Source organism: Sardina pilchardus, chromosome 3 (genome assembly GCF_963854185.1).
Source record: "Sardina pilchardus chromosome 3, fSarPil1.1, whole genome shotgun sequence".
Lineage (NCBI taxonomy): Eukaryota > Metazoa > Chordata > Actinopteri > Clupeiformes > Clupeidae > Sardina > Sardina pilchardus.
Genome location: NC_084996.1, coordinates 24721560 through 24744059, shown reverse-complemented (window position 1 = coordinate 24744059; position 22500 = coordinate 24721560). Strand labels below are relative to the sequence as shown.

At 42.6% G+C, this 22500-nt stretch overlaps 1 protein-coding gene and 1 long non-coding RNA gene across 2 annotated transcripts in view; one reads left to right on the top strand and one right to left on the bottom strand.

Annotated features, from left to right (window-relative positions):
- Positions 1-22500, top strand: part of LOC134075950 (ras-related protein Rab-26-like) — a 139131-nt gene that overhangs the window by 42315 nt on the left and 74316 nt on the right. The window contains exon 5 of the mRNA XM_062530977.1: positions 4556-4608. Coding sequence (XP_062386961.1) covers positions 4556-4608 — 53 coding nt within the window. The remainder of the gene's footprint in view (positions 1-4555; positions 4609-22500) is intronic.
- On the bottom strand, positions 12168-13814 carry LOC134077121 (uncharacterized). Its single transcript, XR_009938654.1, has 3 exons — positions 13343-13814; positions 13128-13223; positions 12168-12857 (listed from the first exon to the last, which is right to left on the bottom strand). It is a non-coding gene; the product is annotated as an uncharacterized LOC134077121 (long non-coding RNA).

Below are 22500 nucleotides of genomic sequence, written 5' to 3'. Positions count from 1 at the left end.
GCTATGTTGAAATATTTTAGAGGAGTACAGTTTGAGACGCTTGGTACTTCTTGTTAGAATAGTATCTTTCAAGCATGTCTGCAGGTTAAACTCCTGAAGCCCTAATCTATCACTGCTAACACTTCTCCCATCCCACACACACACACACACACACACACACACACACACACACACACACACACACACACACACACACACACACACAGAGCTTATTGAGTGATCTACTCCTGAAACTTGGAGTTCTTCATTTGCGTATAAGCTGCTATGATAGCCACAGCCAAAAGGAGAGAGCTGTACGTTATCAGAGCATTCGAAATGGAAGACAGTGATGAATGGCTTTCTCGCTCAGACTCTCTCTCTAGCTCACACACACTCACACACACACACACACTCCCTCTCTCTTTCTTTTTCTGTCTGTCTCTCTGCCTCTCTCTCTCTCTCTCTCTCTCTTTCACACACACACACACACACACACACACACACTCCCTCTCTCTATCTCTTTCACAAATGCACTCCATCTCTCTCCATGGTTGTGTGTGTGTGTGTGTGTGTGTGTGTGTGTTTTTGTCTCTCTTATTACTGTCAACACTCAACAAACACGCAGTGATGATTTAATTTATCAGAGTGAAATAAGTGAGTCATTTTTCATCCCATTCTCACAAACACTCTGACACACGCACACACACACACACACACACACACACACACACACCTGTGAGAGGCTGATAAGGTTGGGAGCCGTGGGCTTGGTGTTGGTGTGGTGGTGGGTGTTTGGCGAGGCAGCGGGGATGTCTGTTATCAGCTAACAGGAGCTCTTGCTGACGGCAGCTCCTCACTGTCCCCAAGGGATGATAATTACCACACACACACACACACACACACACACACACACACACACACACACACACACACACATAGGTACAGACAGACAGACAGACAGACAGACAGACAGACAGACAGACACACACACACACACACACACACACACACAGACAGACAGACAGACAGACAGACAGACAGACAGACAGACAGACAGACAGACAGACAAACACACACACAATCTCTCTCTCACACACACACACACACACACACTAGGGGTTTCACCAACTCGTCAACTAGTCAACTATTACAACTACCAGCTCTGTAGGTGGGTCATTCCGTGTCAAATCAGACAAAATCCAGGAAAATGGTTGCAGCACCGACTCGGATTTTCTTCAAAGTTTGTCTACACAATGTTTAGGTTCCATAACTAAAATCTGTAAAATATTTTTGTTCAATTCTATTGTTTTCATTGTCTTTTTGCCCTTGCCTTTTTACACTCTCTAATTGACCTTATCTTGGAGGCCATGTTAAGGTACTCATATCTTAAAAAGTATCATTCCTAGCCTGACTAAACTTTATAGAATGGAAGACAAGCATGTTCTCAGTAAGATTCAATGATTAAATGTTTGTACCACAGTCTCATTGGTTGTACAGAAGTCCCTAGTTTCTGAAAAAACATGCAAAAAAAGTGATATTGAGGGTCTCAAAACTTTTTTATTGGGACACACCTGCCATCAATGAGTCTTTTCTATAGAAATATAATCCTTTGTTAATGTTGTCCCAAAATGTGAAGTCTCCAAATCAAATGAATTTGACAATAATAAGGATAAAACAAGACATGTTTGTATTTTTGTGTCATTTTCATGCAGCTGAAAAGCTATGTGGGGTAGGTAGTAGGATCATGAAAATCTATGTGGAGATAGAAAAGTATATGGACATGTAGTGTGTAAAGTTCTAATATTGCATCTAAGCCCCGTTCACAGAATAAATGCATGTAGTTACAGGTGTTTTGGTAACACCAGAATAAACATTTACAATAAAAAAAGCGAAGTTTGGCACCCCCCTCTGGCGAAACAGTAGCATTTTGCTACTTTTACAAGGCATTAACTCTGGTAGCTATTTGAATGGAATTGAATTCATGTGCTGTGTGCTGTGCAAGCCCCAGCCACTACCAGGACAAGACGGCAGTACTCCTTGGATAAGAACACGTATGAAGATATTCAAATGGCCTTTGAGAACTTCACAGCCATTTTAGATTAATGGTTAAAACATAATTTCAAGTACATAATTCGGTGTATTTGGCATCCTTTTCAATTTCAAGGTAATAGGAATTTCTGCTTCTCTTTGAATACGAGAAGTAAAATACAGCCTTTCCATTCCATTCAAATAGCTACCAGAGTTAATGCCTTGTAAAAGTAGCAAAATGCTACTGTTTCGCCAGAGGGGGGTGCCAAACTTCACTTTTTTTTATTGTAATGTTTATTCTGGTGTTACCAAAACACCTATAACTACATGCATTTATTCTGTGAACGGGGCTTAGATGCAATATCAGAACTTTACACACTACATGTCCATATACTTTTCTATTTCCACATAGATTTTCATGATCCTACTACCTACCCCACATAGCATTTCAGTTACATGAAAATGACACAAAATACAAACATGTCTTGTTTTATTGTTATTATTGTCATGGTTATTTGTTGTGGATGTTGTAATGCTTACGATGTTAGTTCATTTTCATACCACTAGGGGGAGCTCTTGTATTTTGGGTGACACTAGTTTTGTACCCCACCAGCTACGGGGTGTCAGAGATCTATGTTCCTTGCCAGTAGAATGTGGTCTTCCTGGACTCTGTACCACTGCTATTCGTTTTCTACTCTTTTCATATAAAAGCTACCACTTGGTACACCATCGTTGTGGTCCTTGTTATTTACCAAGTTACCACAGTGGAGACTTCAAATTGTGGGAAAACATTAATTAACAGCCGTATTTGAAGAGGAAATAGTGACTGATACCAAGTGAAAAAGATAAACAGTTTTTTTAATACCCTAAATATCACACTTAATGCACGTTTTTCCAAAATTGAGGGCCCTTTCGAGAGTCAAGAGACATTTAGTACAGACTTTAAATTGTTTACACATGCTTATTATGAGTTGATCTTCCACCCAAGAAAATTTGGGGAGGCTAGGGAACATATTTGTCAAGATATTAATGCCCAGACATGGCATGTGTTTTTCAAGCTGTAAAAATGAAAGAATTTCAAGGTCTAAAAAAGATATGAAGACAGATGATTTCCACAGAAATATTTCACAGGCCTTGGTTTTAGGACCCATTGATGATATACACAAAGTTTGAACAAAATCTGAGACGGTGCAGCAACAATCTTATCTGATTTGACACGGAATGACCCAGGTGGTAGTCGACTATCTAAATATTCCCCCTCTCCAGTGAAGTTATGGAGACGTTTATCTGACTGTTCCAGTCACCAGTAGATCTACTCCAAGTGAGCGCTTTTCCCCTGGCAGTGAGGTTGTAACACCGTCACCTGGCAGCAGTCCAGTCTCCATCTCTCCCACAGCAATCATCTATGATAGACACCGCCCATAACTCCCACATGTAGAGCACACACACACACACACACACACACACACACACACACACACACACACACACACACACACACACACACACACACACACACAGCTGATAGCCAGAGCCCATAACTCCCACATGTACAGTAGAGCGGGTAATCTGATCTCCTCTTGTGTCCGTCAGGGCAGCTCACACTCGCTATGGACAGTGTGTGTGTGTGTGTGTGTGTGTGTGTCCTAGGGAGATCTACATCCTGTGGTGTGTGCCCCACGGTCAGGTTTAGCGCTTGGCTCATGCAGATGTGCAGGACTCTGTGGTCAGTAAATTAAAGCCTGTGAAGTGGAGCGACCACAGTCCTCTGTCCTTCGCTCAAACACAGCGGAGCCTCCTACTCCTCTCCCGCTTCAGCTGTCTGATCCCCTGTGTGTGTGTGTGTGTGTGTGTGTGTTTGATTCAGACGTACAGCAGTGTCAGAGCGTGCTCAGATCAGGATGTGTGAAGCTGCCCTCGGGCTTTTAAGCGTTGGCACCTCAGTACCAGGGCATTGTGCTGGGTTCCTAATACCCCGTGAGGCTTTTGAGCGTTGGCACCTCAGTACCAGGGCATTGTGCTGGGTTCCTAATACCCCGTGGGGCTCTTGAGCGTTGGCACCTCAGTACCAGGGCATTGTGCTGGGTTCCTAATACCCCGTGGGGCTTTTGAGCGTTGTAGGCTCTGCTTCAGACACACTCAGTCAAATGAAATGTGTCTTTCTGCCTTAAACCAACAGAGGTTTTGTATCTTTGATGTTGTGTGTTGATTTTTCAGGTGTGTGTGTGTGTGTGTGTGTGTGTGTGTGTGTGTGTGTGTGTGTGTGTCTCATACCTACTTAGATTAAGTGCTGGTGTCTCCACATAGATTGTTGTCACACTACCCTGTACTGTATGGCCTGATGATGACATTGACTCTCATCCTTCTCTCTCTCTCTTTCTCCCCCTCTCACTCCCTTTCTTTCTCTCCCCTCTCCTTCTCTCCCTTTCTCTCTCCTCTCCCCCTCTTGCTTTTTCTCTCTCCATACTCTCTCTTCCCTCTCTTTTCTGCCTCACTCTATCCTTCTCTCTCCTCTCTCTCTCTCTCTCTTTTGATCTTTTCTCCACAGCCCTTCTCCTCCTGTATGATGTCACCAATAAAGCCTCCTTCGACAACATCCAGGTATGGAAAAGTTTGTTTGTTGAACTGCATTTTGTGTGTGTGTGTGTGTGTGTGTGTGTGTGTGTGTGTGTGTGTGTGTGTGTGTGTGTGTGTGTGTGTGTGTGAGTGTGTGTGTGTGTGCCCTGTATCTTTTCTTATGCTGTTTCCGTTAATAGTTTTTGGAGTTGCAGTGAATGGATTTGTTCTCTCTTGCTGTAGCGCCTCTTGTCTGTTGAAGAGACTTGATGGTGCATTTGCCTCCTCTATCGCTGTCTTCCTGTTACTCTGACTACATCTCTTCCTGTAACCCTGACTACATCTCTTCCTGTTACCCTGACTGCATCTCTTCCTGTTACCCTGACTACATCTCTTCCTGTTACTCTGTTACTCTGACTACATCTCTTCCTGTTACCCTGACTGCATCTCTTCCTGTTACCCTGACTACATCTCTTCCTGTTACTCTGTTACTCTGACTACATCTCTTCCTGTTACTCTGACTACATCTCTTCCTGTTACCCTGACTACATTGCTTCCTGTTACCCTGACTACATCTCTTCCTGTTACTCTGACTACATTGCTTCCTGTTACCTTGACTACATCGCTTCCTGTTACCCTGACTACATCTCTTTCTGTTTCTCTGACTACATCTCTTCCTGTTACTCTGTTACTCTGACTACATCTCTTCCTGTTACTCTGACTACATTGCTTCCTGTTACCTTGACTACATTGCTTCCTGTTACCCTGACTACATCTCTTCCTGTCTCTCTGACTACATCTCTTCCTGTTACTCTGTTACTCTGACTACATCTCTTCCTGTTACCCTAACTACATCTCTTCCTGTTTTTCTGGCTACATCTCTTCCTGTTACACTGTTACACTGACTACATCTCTTCCTGTTACCCTGACTACATCTCTTCCTGTTACTCTGTTACCCTGACTACATCTCTTCCTGTTACTCTGTTACTCTGACTACATCTCTTCCTGTTACCCTGACTACATCTCTTCCTGTTACCCTGACTACATCTCTTCCTGTTACTCTGACTACATCTCTTCCTGTTACTCTGACTACATCTCTTCCTGTTACTCTGTTACCCTGACTACATCTCGTCCTGTTTCTCTAATTTCTCTCTGTACACTTGAAACATCATATTATGTTATATTATATTAACAGAATAATAAATGTTTCAAGTGAAGCACAACAAAATGCACATGTAAGATCGATGCTGCTCATTGTCTCTTAGGTCATGGCTTGTAACAAACCCATCACGTACTCTAGTCAATTTGTCTGTGGTATTTAGTGAATGGAACATTTCTCACAATAGTGAGTGCTTTCTCTGAAGGACCAAATGGCTCTCTTGATTGAATCTGGTTGCTAGGCTGTAGTCACTGACCCTCTGCTTGGGCTCCTTCTCTGTCTGCATACATTCTATTGATTCAGTCTCTCAGCAGTCTCTTAGAATGTGAATAGATATATTTCATTGTGTGTGTGTGTGTGTGTGTGTATGTGTGAGTGAGTGCCTGTGTGTGTGTGTGTGTGTGTGTGTGTGTGTGTGTGTGTGTGTGTGTGTGTGTGTGTGTGTGTGTGTTTGTGTGTGTGTGTGTGTGTGTGTGTGTGTGTGCGCGCATGTTTGTTCATGTATGTGCATCTAAAGGCCTATTCGGACGGGATTAGTTTTATGGGGGGACGTAGAGTAATGCAGGTTTATCATATGACCTCTGTAATATAAATGTCCAATTCGGACAGGACTAAACATCTCTGTTATTTTACCTGACATGGGAGGAGTAACTACGTTTACGTTCTGCCGTCACATCTTCGTCGCCGTGCACGTGATACTTTGCGTCAGGTACGTGCGGCATTTTCAGATTTGAAAAGGCCTATTTGGACGGGATTAGTTTTATGGGGTGACATCAGGTAAAGTAATAATTACCAGGTAATGTAGTCCCGTCCGGACGCGCCATGTCAGTAAACATAACGGAGTATGTCGGTGACATTTACAGACACTTTTACCTTCCGTAAAACGGTCCGGAGAAATTACCTTAGGTAATATTAATCCCGTGCGAACGCGACCCTCTGTAAAGATGTCTGTAATATTTCGTCACATCCTGATTGGAAAACAATTCCACCATAGTCTGAATGAAAACATGACATGCTGTGTAGCTCCTAATAGGACGTTAGCTAGTTTGCCTATTAGCTTGATATTGTTAGCCATTTCAAACTACTTATGGCATAACATAAAGCTAACGTTTGCTAGTTTAACCAACTTGTAGTCTTTCAAATCTGAAAATGCCGCACGTACCTGACGCAAAGTATCACGTGCACAGCGACGAAGATGTGACGGCAGAACGTAAACGTAGTTACTCCTCCCATGTCAAGTAAAATGACAGAGATGTCTAGTCCCGTCCGAATTGGACATTTATATTACAGAGGTCATATGATAAACCTGCATTACTGTACGTCCCCCCATAAAACTAATCCCGTCCGAATAGGCCTAAAGACTACACAAATTGGTTAAACTAGCAAACGTTAGCTTTATGTTATGCCATAAGTAGTTTGAAATGGCTAACAATATCAAGCTAATAGGCAAACTAGCTAACGTCCTATTAGGAGCTGCACAGCATGTTATGTTTTCATTCAGACTATGGTGGAATTGTTTTCAAATCAGGATGTGACGAAATATTACAGACATCTTTACAGAGGGTCGCGTTCGCACGGGATTAATTTTACCTAAGGTAATTTCTCCGGACCGTTTTACGGAAGGTAAAAGTGTCTGTAAATAGGCCTATTCGGACGGGATTAGTTTTATGGGGGGACGTAGAGTAATGCAGGTTTATCATATGACCTCTGTAATATAAATGTCCAATTCGGACGGGACTAGACATCTCTGTCGTTCTACCTGACATGGGAGGAGTAACTAACGTTTACGTTCTGCCGTCACATCTTCGTCGCCGTGCACGTGATACTTTGCGTCAGGTAGCCTACGTGCGGCATTTTCAGATTTGAAAGACTACACAAGTTGGTAAAACTAGCAAACGTAGCTTTATGTTATGCCATACGTAGTTTGAAATGGCTAACAATATGAAGCTATTAGGCAAACTAGCTAACGTCCTATTAGGAGCTGCACATCATGTTACGTTTTCATTCAGACTTTGGTGGAATTGTTTTCAAATCAGGATGTGACGAAATATTACAGACATCTTTACAGAGGGTCGCGTTCGCACGGGATTAATATTACCCAAGGTAATTTCTCCGGACCGTTTTACGGAAGGTAAAAGTGTCTGTAAATGTCACCGACATTCTCCGTTATGTTTACTGACATGGCGCGTCCGGACGGGACTACATTACCTGGTAATTATTACTTTACCTGATGTCACCCCATAAAACTAATCCCGTCCGAATAGGCCTAATGTCACCGACATACTCCGTTATGTTTACTGACATGGTGCGTCCGGACGGGACTACATTACCTGGTAATTATTACTTTACCTGACGTCACCCCATAAAACTAATCCCGTCCGAATAGGCCTTAAGAAAGGGAGTCTGTGTGTGAGTTAGTGTTGATTGGAGGTGGTGTTACAGCAGCTGCTGAAAATACTGTTTCTCCCGAGTCAAACAGAAGCTGTGGAGGAAGACTCGGCCTAAATGAGCTGAGGTCTGTGGTTCTGACGTGTGTAAAGGCCTATTCGGACGGGATTAGTTTTATGGGGGGACGTACAGTAATGCAGGTTTATCATATGACCTCTGTAATATAAATGTCCAATTCGGACGGGACTAGACATCTCTGTCATTTTACTTGACATGGGAGGAGTAACTACGTTTACGTTCTGCCGTCACATCTTCGTCGCTGTGCACGTGATACTTTGCGTCAGGTACGTGCGGCATTTTCAGATTTGAAAGACTACAAGTTGGTTAAACTAGCAAACGTTAGCTTTATGTTATGCCATAAGTAGTTTGAAATGGCTAACAATATCAAGCTAATAGGCAAACTAGCTAACGTCCTATCAGGAGCTACACAGCATGTCATGTTTTCATTCAGACTATGGTGGAATTGTTTTCCAATCAGGATGTGACGAAATATTACAGACATCTTTACAGAGGGTCGCGTTCGCACGGGATTAATATTACCTAAGGTAATTTCTCCGGACCGTTTTACGGAAGGTAAAAGTGTCTGTAAATGTCACCGACATACTCCGTTATGTTTACTGACATGGCGCGTCCGGACGGGACTACATTACCTGGTAATTATTACTTTACCTGATGTCACCCCATAAAACTAATCCCGTCCGAATAGGCCTTAAGTAAGTGTAAGTAAAGGCCTATTCGGACGGGATTAGTTTTATGGGGGGACGTACAGTAATGCAGGTTTATCATATGACCTCTGTAATATAAATGTCCAATTCGGACGGGACTAGACATCTCTGTCATTTTACTTGACATGGGAGGAGTAACTACGTTTAAATTCTGCCGTCACATCTTCGTCGCTGTGCACGTGATACTTTGCGTCAGGTACGTGCGGCATTTTCAGATTTGAAAGACTACAAGTTGGTTAAACTAGCAAACGTTAGCTTTATGTTATGCCATAAGTAGTTTGAAATGGCTAACAATATCAAGTTAATAGGCAAACTAGCTAACGTCCTATTAGGAGCTATACACAGCATGTCATGTTTTCATTCAGACTATAGGCCTATTCGGACGGGATTAGTTTTATGGGGTGACATCAGGTAAAGTAATAATTACCAGGTAATGTAGTCCCGTCCGGACGCGCCATGTCAGTAAACATAACGGAGTATGTCGGTGACATTTACAGACACTTTTACCTTCCGTAAAACGGTCCGGAGAAATTACCTTAGGTAAAATTAATCCCGTGCGAACGCGACCCTCTGTAAAGATGTCTGTAATATTTCGTCACATCCTGATTTGAAAACAATTCCACCATAGTCTGAATGAAAACATAACATGCTGTGCAGCTCCTAATAGGACGTTAGCTAGTTTGCCTATTAGCTTGATATTGTTAGCCATTTCAAACTACTTATGGCATAACATAAAGCTAACGTTTGCTAGTTTAACCAACTTGTGTAGTCTTTCAAATCTGAAAATGGCGCACGTACCTGACGCAAAGTATCACGTGCACGGCGACGAAGATGTGACGGCAGAACGTAAACGTAGTTACTCCTCCCATGTCAGGTAAAATAACGGAGATGTTTAGTCCCGTCCGAATTGGACATTTATATTACAGAGGTCATATGATAAACCTGCATTACTCTACGTCCCCCCATAAAACTAATCCCGTCCGAATAGGCCTTAAGGTGGAATTGTTTTCCAATCAGGATGTGACGAAATATTACAGACATCTTTACAGAGGGTCGCGTTCGCACGGGATTAATATTACCTAAGGTGATTTCTCCGGACCGTTTTACGGAAGGTAAAAGTGTCTGTAAATGTCACCGACATACTCCGTTATGTTTACTGACATGGCGCGTCCGGACGGGACTACATTACCTGGTAATTATTACTTTACCTGATGTCACCCCATAAAACTAATCCCGTCCAAATAGGCCTTTTCAAATCTGAAAATGCCGCACGTACCTGACGCAAAGTATCACGTGCACGGCGACGAAGATGTGACGGCAGAACGTAAACGTAGTTACTCCTCCCATGTCAGGTAAAATAACGGAGATGTTTAGTCCCGTCCGAATTGGACATTTATATTACAGAGGTCATATGATAAACCTGCATTACTCTACGTCCCCCCATAAAACTAATCCCGTCCGAATAGGCCTTAAGGTGGAATTGTTTTCCAATCAGGATGTGACGAAATATTACAGACATCTTTACAGAGGGTCGCGTTCGCACGGGATTAATATTACCTAAGGTAATTTCTCCGGACCGTTTTACGGAAGGTAAAAGTGTCTGTAAATGTCACCGACATACTCCGTTATGTTTACTGACATGGCGCGTCCGGACGGGACTACATTACCTGGTAATTATTACTTTACCTGATGTCACCCCATAAAACTAATCCCGTCCGAATAGGTCTTAAGTGTGTGAGTGTGTGTGTGTGTGTGTGTGTGTGTGTGTGTGTGTGTGTGAGGAAGGCTTGGCCTAAATGAGCTGAAGTCTGTGGTTCTGACTTGTGTAGTGTGTGTGAGTGTGTGTGTGTGTGTGTGAGGAAGGCTCAGCCTAAATGAGCTGAAGTCTGTGATTCTGACATCTCTGTCCAGCAGGGCCAGCTCTGTTCAGAACTAGCTCAGACGCTAACACAACTAGATCGAGAACAGTGGTAGGCCAGGGAGATGCTTGTGTGTGTGTGTATGTGTGTTTGTAGGTGCGTGTGCGTTTATCCGTGCATGCGTGTGTGTGTGTGTGTGTGAGTTACGTGCATAAGCTAGAGATAAAGCTAATATAGTATTCAGAATAGCTTCTTACCTCTACATCTGATTTAAATGTCAGAGTGTCGTGGGGTTGTCTGCACTATGCTGTGTCTGTTTCTGTCTCTGCCCTCTTCTGTGTGTGTGTGGTTGTGTAAGTGTGTGTGTGTGTGTGTGTGTGTGTGTGTGTGTGTGTGCATATGTGTGTATGCTGTCTAATCTGTGTTATCTGCTTCCCTCTGTACTGATAAAATAACATCCCAGAAGGCTTTGCGGTTCCTTGCATGAGTTAGCAGCTCTGCTGTCAGCGCAGTTTCCCGCTGTTCTGATTGGCTGTCGCTTGGTGTGGAATGCTGTTCTGATTGGCTGTTGCTTGGTGTGGGACGCTGTTCTGATTGGCTGTTGCTTGGTGTGGGATGCTGTTCTGATTGTCTGTTGCTTGGTGTGGGACGCTGTTCTGATTGGCTGTTGCTTGGTGTGGGATGCTGTCGCAGTGGTAAGTAATGGTTGATGAGTACGAGGGAGTCAGCTTTACTTTAGGGAGGTTCTCCTGACGCCAGTCCAAATGAGGAGAAGGCTGTCACCGTGCACTGTAAACCCCAACAGGTTCAATGAACTCAAAATATTTGATGAAACTGATTACCTCAAAATATTTAGCTATGTTAAAGAATATTTTAAGTAATTTCTACTTAAAATGAGATTTTTTTAATGCTCAAAATATTTGAAGACAGGGATGAAATTAAAAAGAATAATGTGAGAAATAGATGTTTTAAGTAATTGCTACATCAGTCAGACAAGCTCTTTGGACTTCAAATCTTTGAGCAAATGAACAACATTGAAACAAATAATTTCAACAAACAAACATTTTAAGTAATTACTACTCTAAACTACAAAATGTATCCACACTCATTTTTTTTAAGGAAGTTGATGAACTGAAACATAATAGTTTCACAAACAAACATATTAAGTAATCACTACTTAAAGTTTGGATAAGTTTAATATACCTGATCATTTTGAAACTATTGTTAAAACTAACTAAATGGACACTGGAAACGGAGTTGATTTTTTTAAGTTAACACTCCTAATAATATATTCATGTTATCACCATGACTCATTCAGTTTGTCAGACCTAAACATCGTCAATTCAGCCTCTTATATTTTTAAGTTGATTTAACTGTATTGAAACACATTTTATTGACTGTATAGGTTTACTATTTTCCTCAAAAGCAAACATATTTTATTTGTATGATTCAAATAAAAGAAATATTCAAAACACAATGTCAATGCAGATTATGTTTATTTTAACAATTCCATTTGAATTCAGAACAACGTGCCCAGCAATGGGGTTAGTATAGAAACTAAAGAAATAACAACCATATTTTCAATCAAGGTAATACAAGTAATACTCCAAATAACAAACAAACAAAAAAATAGGCCAACACAATAGGCCAATCCAAAAAATAATAGGCCAACAACAATAGGCCGAGATAAAAAAAAAAAAAAGTGAAAACAAAAACAAAATGGTTGCTTGAGTATCACCATGCTGGCAGTACCAACAATGACATATATTAAGCAGACTACTCATCCATCATCAGTAGATCATTTTTCAGACTAAGCAGCCTCGGAGGTAACCGCTTCAGGTCATCCAAACCCATTATAATTTTTTGAATAAAATTGAACGTGTACGACAATTGCTTTGGATAGTCTAGATGTAGAGCATAAATCAGGCCAAAAAGCAAAATGAATGCCTCGGTCAACTGTGCTATATCACACACCACAATATCTCCCTCGAGAACAATAGAATGTATCGCAGGACCAAACTTCACAAGGGAGACTGTGTCATTTGAGACAGTGAGAACAGCTACAGCCGTATCTGAGAGGTCTGGCAGGTCAATGTCTTCTGCCTGAAGAACATGACAGTAATTAGTTAATGAGTAGAGGAGTCAATGAAAAACACTACATGAGTATTTAATATAATAGGAAATACCAGGTAATGAAAAGTTCAGATAAAATCCCAAAATATGACATTCTTGGTGAATTACTGTAGAATGATTTAATTGCTATTCTGGTGGCAAGGAAAATGGTTGTGGTTGTGTGCAGAGGGTTAAATAGAAATAGAGATATGCAGAGAACACAAAGTAAGAAAAACAACACACAGTTGATTCAAAACTTACATTCCAGGTCTTAAAAAATCCATCAGCATCTTCACGCAGGAAAATGGGAAGTGCCCGCAGAGCAATTGTACGTCTGCTGTTAACATCAACGGCTTCCTAGAAAGACAGGAGGAATTGTGGGGTAATGGGAAGACAAATCATCATAATATTAATCATGTGCATATATTAAATAATACTATAGTACAAATTGTCATGAGGTAGGAAATGTTACATACAAGGAGATCATAAGTCCTGAAGATGTTTCTTAGCAATTCAGAAGTTTTGCCAGTGCGGGCCGCTTTTTCACGGTACAATGTTATGAGCCGTGGCATATACTTATCAAATGCAGAATAAAATGTACTCTTTAAGTTTGTACTTGTTATCCGGTGGAATTCTGCACAAATCTGAAAATGCAAAAAGAAAATTGGTCACAATGACATTAAGTTAAATATCGCTGCAGCATGGCATCACTGCCCACATAGGCCTACTGTAGGTCAAATTATGCAAATATCATTCCGCTTCTTCACAACTGGGTGTTTGTACCAGTTTAGGATTTGAACAATTTAAGACATTAGACCACTTCCAGATAGGTGGCTTTACTGCTAAATACTATTGCCTGTAGAGCATGTCCGATTTTGATGATGGAAACTGCTACAGGTAACTTTAGTGAGGGTAGCCTATGTCTGTTTCTTTAAAGCAACATTAAAGCACTTTTCCTCTGTCGCACACACACTATTTGTTTATCCAGCACCTGCTTTGCAAATAATGATGTCCACAGACAAGGAAGAGTATGTTGCATGATTTTACGAAAGTATGATGCATTGCGACATCGAAGCAAATCAAATGTGTAGTTTCTTACGTCTCATTCCATCGAACTACAGATCCGCTACCTGATCTGTTCAATTTATATAGTACGGTTATAGACAATATGGCCATGAAGGGAATGCAGAAGTGCTGTTCACACTGTTAAGAGTTGATGAACCACTGAAATAATTTTGGAAACATTGCTGTAAGTTACAAAAAACACTTTAGTGTTAAGCACAGAAACATTGCAACCACTTTCAATCCATTATGGGAAAAACAGGGGGTTAACAATCCCAACAGTGTCTCATTTTTTAAAGGTTGTATCAGTGATTGCGGGTGACGTCACTTGTTGGGGTCAGACAACATCCACTCCATGTCGGTGATTGGTTGGAACGCTATTTATTTGGTTTTGCGTGGTTGGTAGCGCCAATTGTTTTTGTGTACAGATCTCGGAGCCTAGGCCTAGGCTGTTTTTTTGACAGCTTGCTTATGGGGCGGGTAGCTAGCGGTGAGGGAAGATTAGATGAATGTGATTATTTATGTTTGGGTCTGCAATCTGATACAACCTTTAAGATTTGATGCTCTGTTCAAAAGACGTGTGCATTGGTGAAAAGTCAAATTTGACCTATTGGTGGCACTAAAGCCCTCCAGCTGCAAAAATGCAATTTGGTGAAATCAATCATATGACTGACACCCATCAGTGGGGTTGGGTAAGTCATATGATTGGTGAAAATGTGATAGTTAACATTGCCCCATTAGTGTTCAACTTACAGTTGTCTTATGGTCATATGAGCTACCACAGACTTTAAGTGCAGTGAAGAGAAGAATAATAGTAACACATAAAATACATGAAAACACAGTGAATGTATTCCCAGCTTTGCTGGTAGGACCCCAATTAAGCACACCAGATCTAATATGTAAATAACTTCAAATTACTTGCGACTCCATTCGAAGAGCAGGCCAATTTTCCAGGACTTCAATCACAGGTTGTGACGGGTTGTCCACAATAATGCACTTTCTGCGCAGGGCAAAAGTAGTGCTCATAAGCCTATCTATCAAAACTGGATCTGTCTCAGGCCTTGACGTTTCTTCTAGAAGTTGCAGTCTGAACTGTTCAGAACTACTGGCATTTTCTCCTTTGGGAAAGTTTGGCAAGTAATTAAGCTCAGCTCTGCGTGCCTTTTTAATACTTGAGTGAGATGCCGCGCCATCAGGATTTGACTGGCTTCTTTTGCCTGAGTTAACGGCAACTTCTAGGCAACCAGCTCTACTCAACTTGTGGCGGTAGTTGCCCATTTTGTAAAATAAACTTTGTTGCCAAGCTAGCCAACCACAATCACTCCCCCGCTGTTTTAGGCAAGGGTGCTTGAGCACTAATGCCTCTGCAGCTTTCGCCAATTCGTTTTCACTGGCATAGGCATTGAAACTAAAAATGACCTCAGCCATTTTTTCTAAAACATTATGCTTCTGCCCTTTTGTAAGTTGTATTGGTGTTTGTGTGGCATTATACGCTGTGTTACCTGCCTCCAGTATGTGTTCCACATCATACGAAAATGTTGGAACTGGGAACTCATTGGGCCGTCTCTGACTGCGTTCCTGGGTCTGGGAAGTGACTTCTGTGGGAGGGGAGTCATTTAAATTGTCTGGTCTTGTTATCCTGACCACAGCCTTTGAGGGCAACTCTGACATCTCTGTCAAGACGCAGAGTTCTCCGTCAAAGTCAGGGTCTTCATATTGAACAGTAAAATGGCCTTCTAAGTTAAATCTCTCTTTTATAAAAGACATAAATTCATCTAATGTGGATGGTCTGGTTGGTAAGATGACCTTGTGAGCGGTGTCTGCATTGATATATACCCTTAGCAACAAACCAGGGGGTTGTGTCATCTAAAAAATAAAATAAAATGAAAAGTAAAATTAATTCTTCATTACTAAAACAGGAGTATTATTCTATGTGCAAAATGCAATACCTTTGCTCTTGCTTAGGACGTCTTTGTACGAGAGATAAATCTCCTTGGTGTCAAGAACAATCTTCCTGAAATATTGTATGCAGAAAGAGGAGATGAGTCATTGAAATCATTGACAGTGTGCACAGAGATGCTACCTGGGCATATCTCATATGCCCTCCAGTGTTCAACATAGTCTGACTTCTGCTGCCTGCAAATGAAGACAACTTCACTGTGGATCACAATAATTATGTCAATCTTGCAAAACTGAGGCAGTCCTGCTTCAAAGCCAACTGAAACATACGACCCAGTGCGGAAAGCAGTACCATCAATTGTGATCTGTTCTATGCTGCCAACTGTAGGACTGTCAGTCCTTTCAGTCACAAACTGCTTGGCAACTGCAGGTAATTGAGAAACCAATACAGTGGAAAAGAGTGAAGTGTGTTGATATGGTTTGAAAAAGGATGGAGAACTGAGGTGGTAGGCCATCATGTACTGATGTCTCCTTGCGAGTGTCAAGAGGACATTTTTAAAGTTTTGAGCATCATGAACAACCCGCTTAAAAAAACGATGTTTTCCCTCAAATCTCATTGTCCACAGGTTGACAAGTGGTCCGAAACGTCTGATGAGTTCGGGATAGTGTTCGATGTAATGGTGTTTGGGTTTGAGAGTGAACTGTGGAAAGACCTCACTGAGAACCTGCCTGTGTTCTGTGATTTTGCTCTGTAAGTAGCAAATGGTTCCTTCTGTGAAAGTAGGGGACAGGGACAATTCCACAATGTCTTTCAGATCCGTCAACACTTCCCAGGCATAATCACCCTCTGGTACCAGACTTCCAACCAGGAAGGGCAGAAGGCGAATTAAAGCAGCATTTTCATGTGCATTACCACCGATAGACTTTTTTGCCATGAAAGTCTTTGGTATTGGTTTGGGTTTGTCAGACTTATCAGTGCCTTCATATGGGAATGTGCGTATTTTTGTGTTCAAAAACTCAAGTGTAAAATACTTGAGGCGAATCATCTCCTGCAAGCATAACGCCAACTCAACTGGCACAATGCCCTCAAGAAGGTCATGAAGTATATCCGGAGGAAAACCTGTGATGGGGTGAAAATGGCTAAGTCTTTGTCGAAAGACACAATCTGCCTTCACCCCACACTCAGGTGTGCCATCACCACACAACACATTTTGGACATTCAAGTCATGGCTAGTTATGGTTCTCAGATTGAAAGTTCCCTCTGCCACCTCATGACTCTGAATCAGATCTTTTGTGGCCACACACCATCTACATACATGCCCCGCTTTGAAGGATTTGACAAAGCCTGCAAGTGCATGTGCAGCTAGGTTATCAGCAGCCACACAGAGAACAGTGCCTTTAATACATTTCCCAAGAGCCTCGATGAACACTCCATCCTCCTCTAATACACGAATATCTTTCATTAGTGGACCAAGTACTCGATCATAGCCATAACTCTCAACATCAGATACTTTGCACAGGACTGCAAGCTGTATCACATGTAGAGCTGACCGAAATTTGGTTGGTAGATCAGCAAAAACCCAGTAAACTGCACAAAGTTTGTGAATTTTCCTAGAAGTACCTAGTGGGTTGGCGATTTCCAAGTCATCAATGTATAGCAAGAGAGGTATTTTAAGGTCCCCTGGCGCTGATAGAAAGGGGTTTCCTTGAAAGTAAGACCCATCTCTGTGGCTGCTGTAATGATCACAGCTAGAGCTATTTGCTTCTTGAATTTTGTCAAGAACATCAGTGTGTTTAAACAGAGCTTGCATCATATGAAGCACAGGGACATACACAGCTGTATGACCAGGTTCTATGATGTACTGCTGAGGCATAACAACGGGGTAGCTATTCTCAAAACAACTTTTTCTCCGCTTGGCAGTAGACAATTCTGCTCCTTTAGATGTGGCATTTGCGAACACATTATTGTCCATGACAACCTTCACTATTTCGTCAAGGGCAGAATCACTTATATTACTGCTATGTTTTCGCAGAACATCTCCAATTGCCTGCCTAAGAAGAGGTCTGGATAAGAAAAAAATCTCCCCAAATTGCTCCACTATCTCCTGTGTGGCCATCTCTGATACATGCATTATAGCTTGCATTTTCAAAAATACAGCGGTCAAATTATTGTGCAACTGATCTTTCAACTGCCTAGTATCACACTGACTATCATCAACATCCAAATCAGATTGGGAGGGGCCCTCACCAACTGGCTCTGCACTGGGTTGACCCTCAGAGCTCTCATCATCTGCACAGGCCACATCATGAAACTGTGCATTTGCCTCATACCTATGTGCTCTGCTCTTGTGTGCATTGAATGATGAGTACACATTAGTCCTATAGCCACAGCCTTTGTAAGGACATGCTACCATTTCATTTGTTCTCAAATGGCCTCTTAAATGGGCAAATAATGTTCTCTCTGAGAAAGGTTCTTTTAAATTACACAGGCGACATGTAAATACAAGATTAACTCCTTCACGCTCCTGATAAGCAACCTCCTGATCTGTCTTCCTATGAAATCGTGAGAGATGAATTTTCAGTGCGTTGATAGACTGGAATGTGCAAATGCATGAGTGGTGTATGCATGGTAATGGGCTGACCCTTGAAAACTGACTGTGATTTAGGCGATAATGGCAAAGTAACTGAGCCTGTGTCTCAGAAGAGGCGTCACATAACCTGCATAGCCAAGCCATTTTGAAAATGCCACATAAACTAAGTTTAAAGTGTCATCCCTTATTTGAAACAAAAAGCATCACTCAACCCTATAGCCTTTGTGTATCCCTGTGGAGAGATGCAAAGGGGTACAATTAGGCTAGGCTATTCTCATTGGTAAATCAATGTTACAAAACATCACTATTAATAATGATGTAGGCCTAGGCTAGGCTACACATTGGCTACATTGTGACACTGTATGGACAAGTTAAGTATCACTTACCACAATGTGATGGGGGTTCCTTACTGAAACCAGGTCACAGAGCCATCTGGTCCTAGGGGGAAATTATTATGATCACTATTATTTCACTTTAAAGTCAGTCAGACCTCTTCATCTCCCTCTCTAATCCACATGCAGGCCTATCAGAGTCAAACATTGTGATCATGCTATAGGCAGCAAGTTAGATCTACAACCTGGTTTCCGATTAATCATGTGTAAGTTATGAGTTGCTTCAGTGTATAACCTGCGCGGCCAAAGTGGGCCACCAGAAACGGTTGATAAAGATCTTTGGTAGTGCTAAAACTATACGGTTTGTCCTGTTTTCAATGTAGCGCAAAAGGCTGGCTGCTGACAGCTGAGACAACAAACTTTAGTTAAGTCGCTAAAACATATCTAGCCCGCAAAAGGTCTCTGTCACGTAGCTTACGCTTTATCTGAGGTCAGCTGCTAGAAGACGACAAACAAATACATAAACAAAGTCTGAAGCGCGCCTACTTACCTTTGTGCAGATGCAGCCTGATGTTGATGGATCTCCGAGATGTTTTTGCATACACATCCGGGTGCGCAGCAGTCCTTGCAAACAACTTGTCGTACGATGTCAAAGTGTATCAATTTACATTCACCACAATCGCTCAAAGACTAGTTAATTCACCATTCACAGGATCTCCGATTTTGTATTTGTTTAGGTTTGTGTAAATTATAAGATTATTTGCCATGTTGATATGAACCTAACCAATGATCTTGCACGTCATTATTACGTCAGACGTAATTTCAAACCGCTCTTGAAAGAAATGAGTTTGGAGGTCAGTTCTACTCATAAACTAAGAGCTAACTCTTGCCTAAATAATCAGTAACTGGGAATCAGTTGAGTGAACTTAGAACTTTTGTGGTGCCTGAACAATATGGCAGCTTTGAGTACAGCTCTGCAATTTTATTGAGTTCATAGCACTGTTGGGGAATACAGTGTGCAGAGCACCGCGCTGTTCCGCACACACACACACACACACACACACATGATGAGGAGAAGGCTCTCACCGCGCTGTTCCGCTCTCCACAAGCTTCCAGAAGCTCTGAGCTGCACCTCATTAGCAAGAACACACACACTCACCCAACTTTACTGTGAGGTATCTCAAACAGGTGAACAATGTGTCATGGTGTGTGTGCGTGTCTCTCTCTGTGTGTGTGTGTGTGTGTGTGTGAGAGAGAGAGAGAGAGGTTGTGTGTGTCTTCTGGCTCCCTGCCCTGTTCTTTATTTCTTTGTCCCCAATCCTCTTCTCCTCTCCTCTCTTCTCCTCTTCTCTCCTCTCCTCTCCTCTCTTCCCCTCTCTCCTCCTCTCATCATCTCTCCTCTCTCTCCTCTCCTCTCTCCTCTCTTCTCTTCTCTTCTCTTCTCCTCTCTTCTCCTCTCTTCTCTTCTCCTCTCCTCTCTTCCTCTCTCCTCTCTTTCCCTCTCTTCTCATCTCCTCTCCTCTTTTCTCCTCTCCCCACTTCCTCTCCTCTCTTCCCCTCTCTCCTCCTCTCCTCTCCTTCATGACTATTCTTTCTCATCTCTCCTTATTGCTATCTCTGTTCTCTTCTCCTTAATTTTTCTCTTCTATCCTTTGTTTTCTCTCCTCCCCTTGTCCAGTTCTTCTCCTCTGTTCTTCCCTCCGCTTCTCTGCCTTCTTCTACCTTTCACAGGCACTTTCTTCAGATGTGCCATCAATCGCTTGACCACTAGGGCCAAACTATGTAATCAAACTGACTGGTCAGCTCCCCGTCCAATCAAACACTGGTCAGCTCCCCGTCCAATCAAACACTGGTCAGCTCCTCGTCCAATCAAACACTGATCAGCTCCTCGTTACCATGTCCAATCAAATGCAAGGGGAGACACGGTCAGCTGTCTGATCAAGCCCAAAGCAACTCCATTGGGATCAACCAGTGAGGCAGGAATCAGACAAATTCCTTGAATAGAGACGTTTGCGGCAAACTTGTTTGTCTGAACAGATGCAGATTTTCTTGAGATCCAGAGAGGGAACCTATAGTAGAACAAAGCTCTGATCACGGTTCTCCAAATGAGAAGAGGGGATCCAGAGCAAGGTTCTCTTCAGTTTTCCCACTTTAAATCCTTCAAACAAGAAGAAATCTGGAGTGAGGCTCTCCTCAGTTTTCACACAATGAGGTTCTGCTTGTAAATCATTAACTGTGAAGAGGTCCAGAACATGATTCTCGAAATAGTTCTTTCAACAAATTCTTCTCTCACAAGGAACTAAATAGGAGGCAAAGGGTCAGTTCACAAGGAACTAAACAGTGGTAGAGGGAGGGAGAATTTGGGGCGTGTGGTAAGACCTTCCCTGTGTGTTTGAGGGAGAGTTTGGGTCGTGTGGTAACTGGTAAGACCTTCCCTGTGTGTTTGAGGGAGAGTTTGGGTCGTGTGGTAACTGGTAAGACCTTCCCTGTGTGTTTGAGGGAGAGTGTGGGTCATGTGGTAAGCCATAGAGGGCGAGCTCTACAGATCTCTCCTGTGTGTTTGAGGGAGACGGCTACTGAGATCAGGTGTGTGGGCGAGTTGTCAGAGCAATGAAAGACTGCACACAACCTCAAAGAGACCCAGTTAAAAGAAATGCCTCTATGAAAGGAACACATGGAAGGTCTGTAGAAGGGCTTCACCACAAAAGACACTTTTGTGATGCGTGTGTGTGTGTGTGTGTGTGTGTGTGTGTGTGTGTGTGTGTGCGTGTGTGCGTGCGTGCGTGCGTGCGTGCGTGCGTGCGTGCGTGCGTGCGTGCGTGCGTGTGTGTATGTGTCAGGGTCATGTTGTGCATGTGTTCTCTGTGTTTGAGTGTGTGTGAGAGAGAGAGAGAGAGAGAGAGAGAGAGAGAGAGAGAGAGAGAGAGAGAGAGAGAGTGAGAGTATGTGTGTGTGTGAGTTTCCAGAATGAGAAGATTGGGATTTAATCAGCCATAGCAATCTCATTCTGAGCAGTGATGTGTGGTGACTCAGTAGCGATTTCAACACAGACAGTGCATATGGACACACACACACACACACATATGCTTTGATAACATGTGTGTGTGTGTGTGTGTGTGTGTGTGTGTGTGTGTGTGTGTGTGGTGTGTGAGACTCTGGCCTGGGCTGATTTGATAGCATGGCCTCATCACAGCTCACTGCTGGCGCCCGGGACAGGAGCAGCAGCCATTAACACCAACACCCGCTGAGAACTGTGGGTAATGTAGGCGCTGTGCAGCATGGCAGAGAGGCACATGCTCGTAATGAGGGTCGTTGGCAGGGGGATGAACAGATGAGCGCTGCCAGAGGAAGGCTGATAAAGAAATGCATGCTGGGAAATGAAGGCAGTGTTTTTTGCTGATAAAGATATGCATGCTGGGAGATGAAGGCATTGTTTTTGTTGATAGAGAAATGCATGCTGGGACATGAAGGCAGGGTTATTGCTGGTGGAAAAATGCACGCTGAGGGAACAGTATGATGACACACCTCTGACTTTCGTACTGGGTGCATTACTAATGGGACGGCTTATTTTCCCCAAATGCATGCTGGGACAATAAGCTGTTCTGTTTGGGAGTTGAGAGATATGTAGTTTTGGTAATACAAGGATACAAAGATGTTTATTTGTACAATGAAGTGGATCTCGGATCTGGGGAAGCATATGCCCTGATCAGGAAGTTAGCGGCGCTTGGTAAGAAGACTGTGTTCACCCAG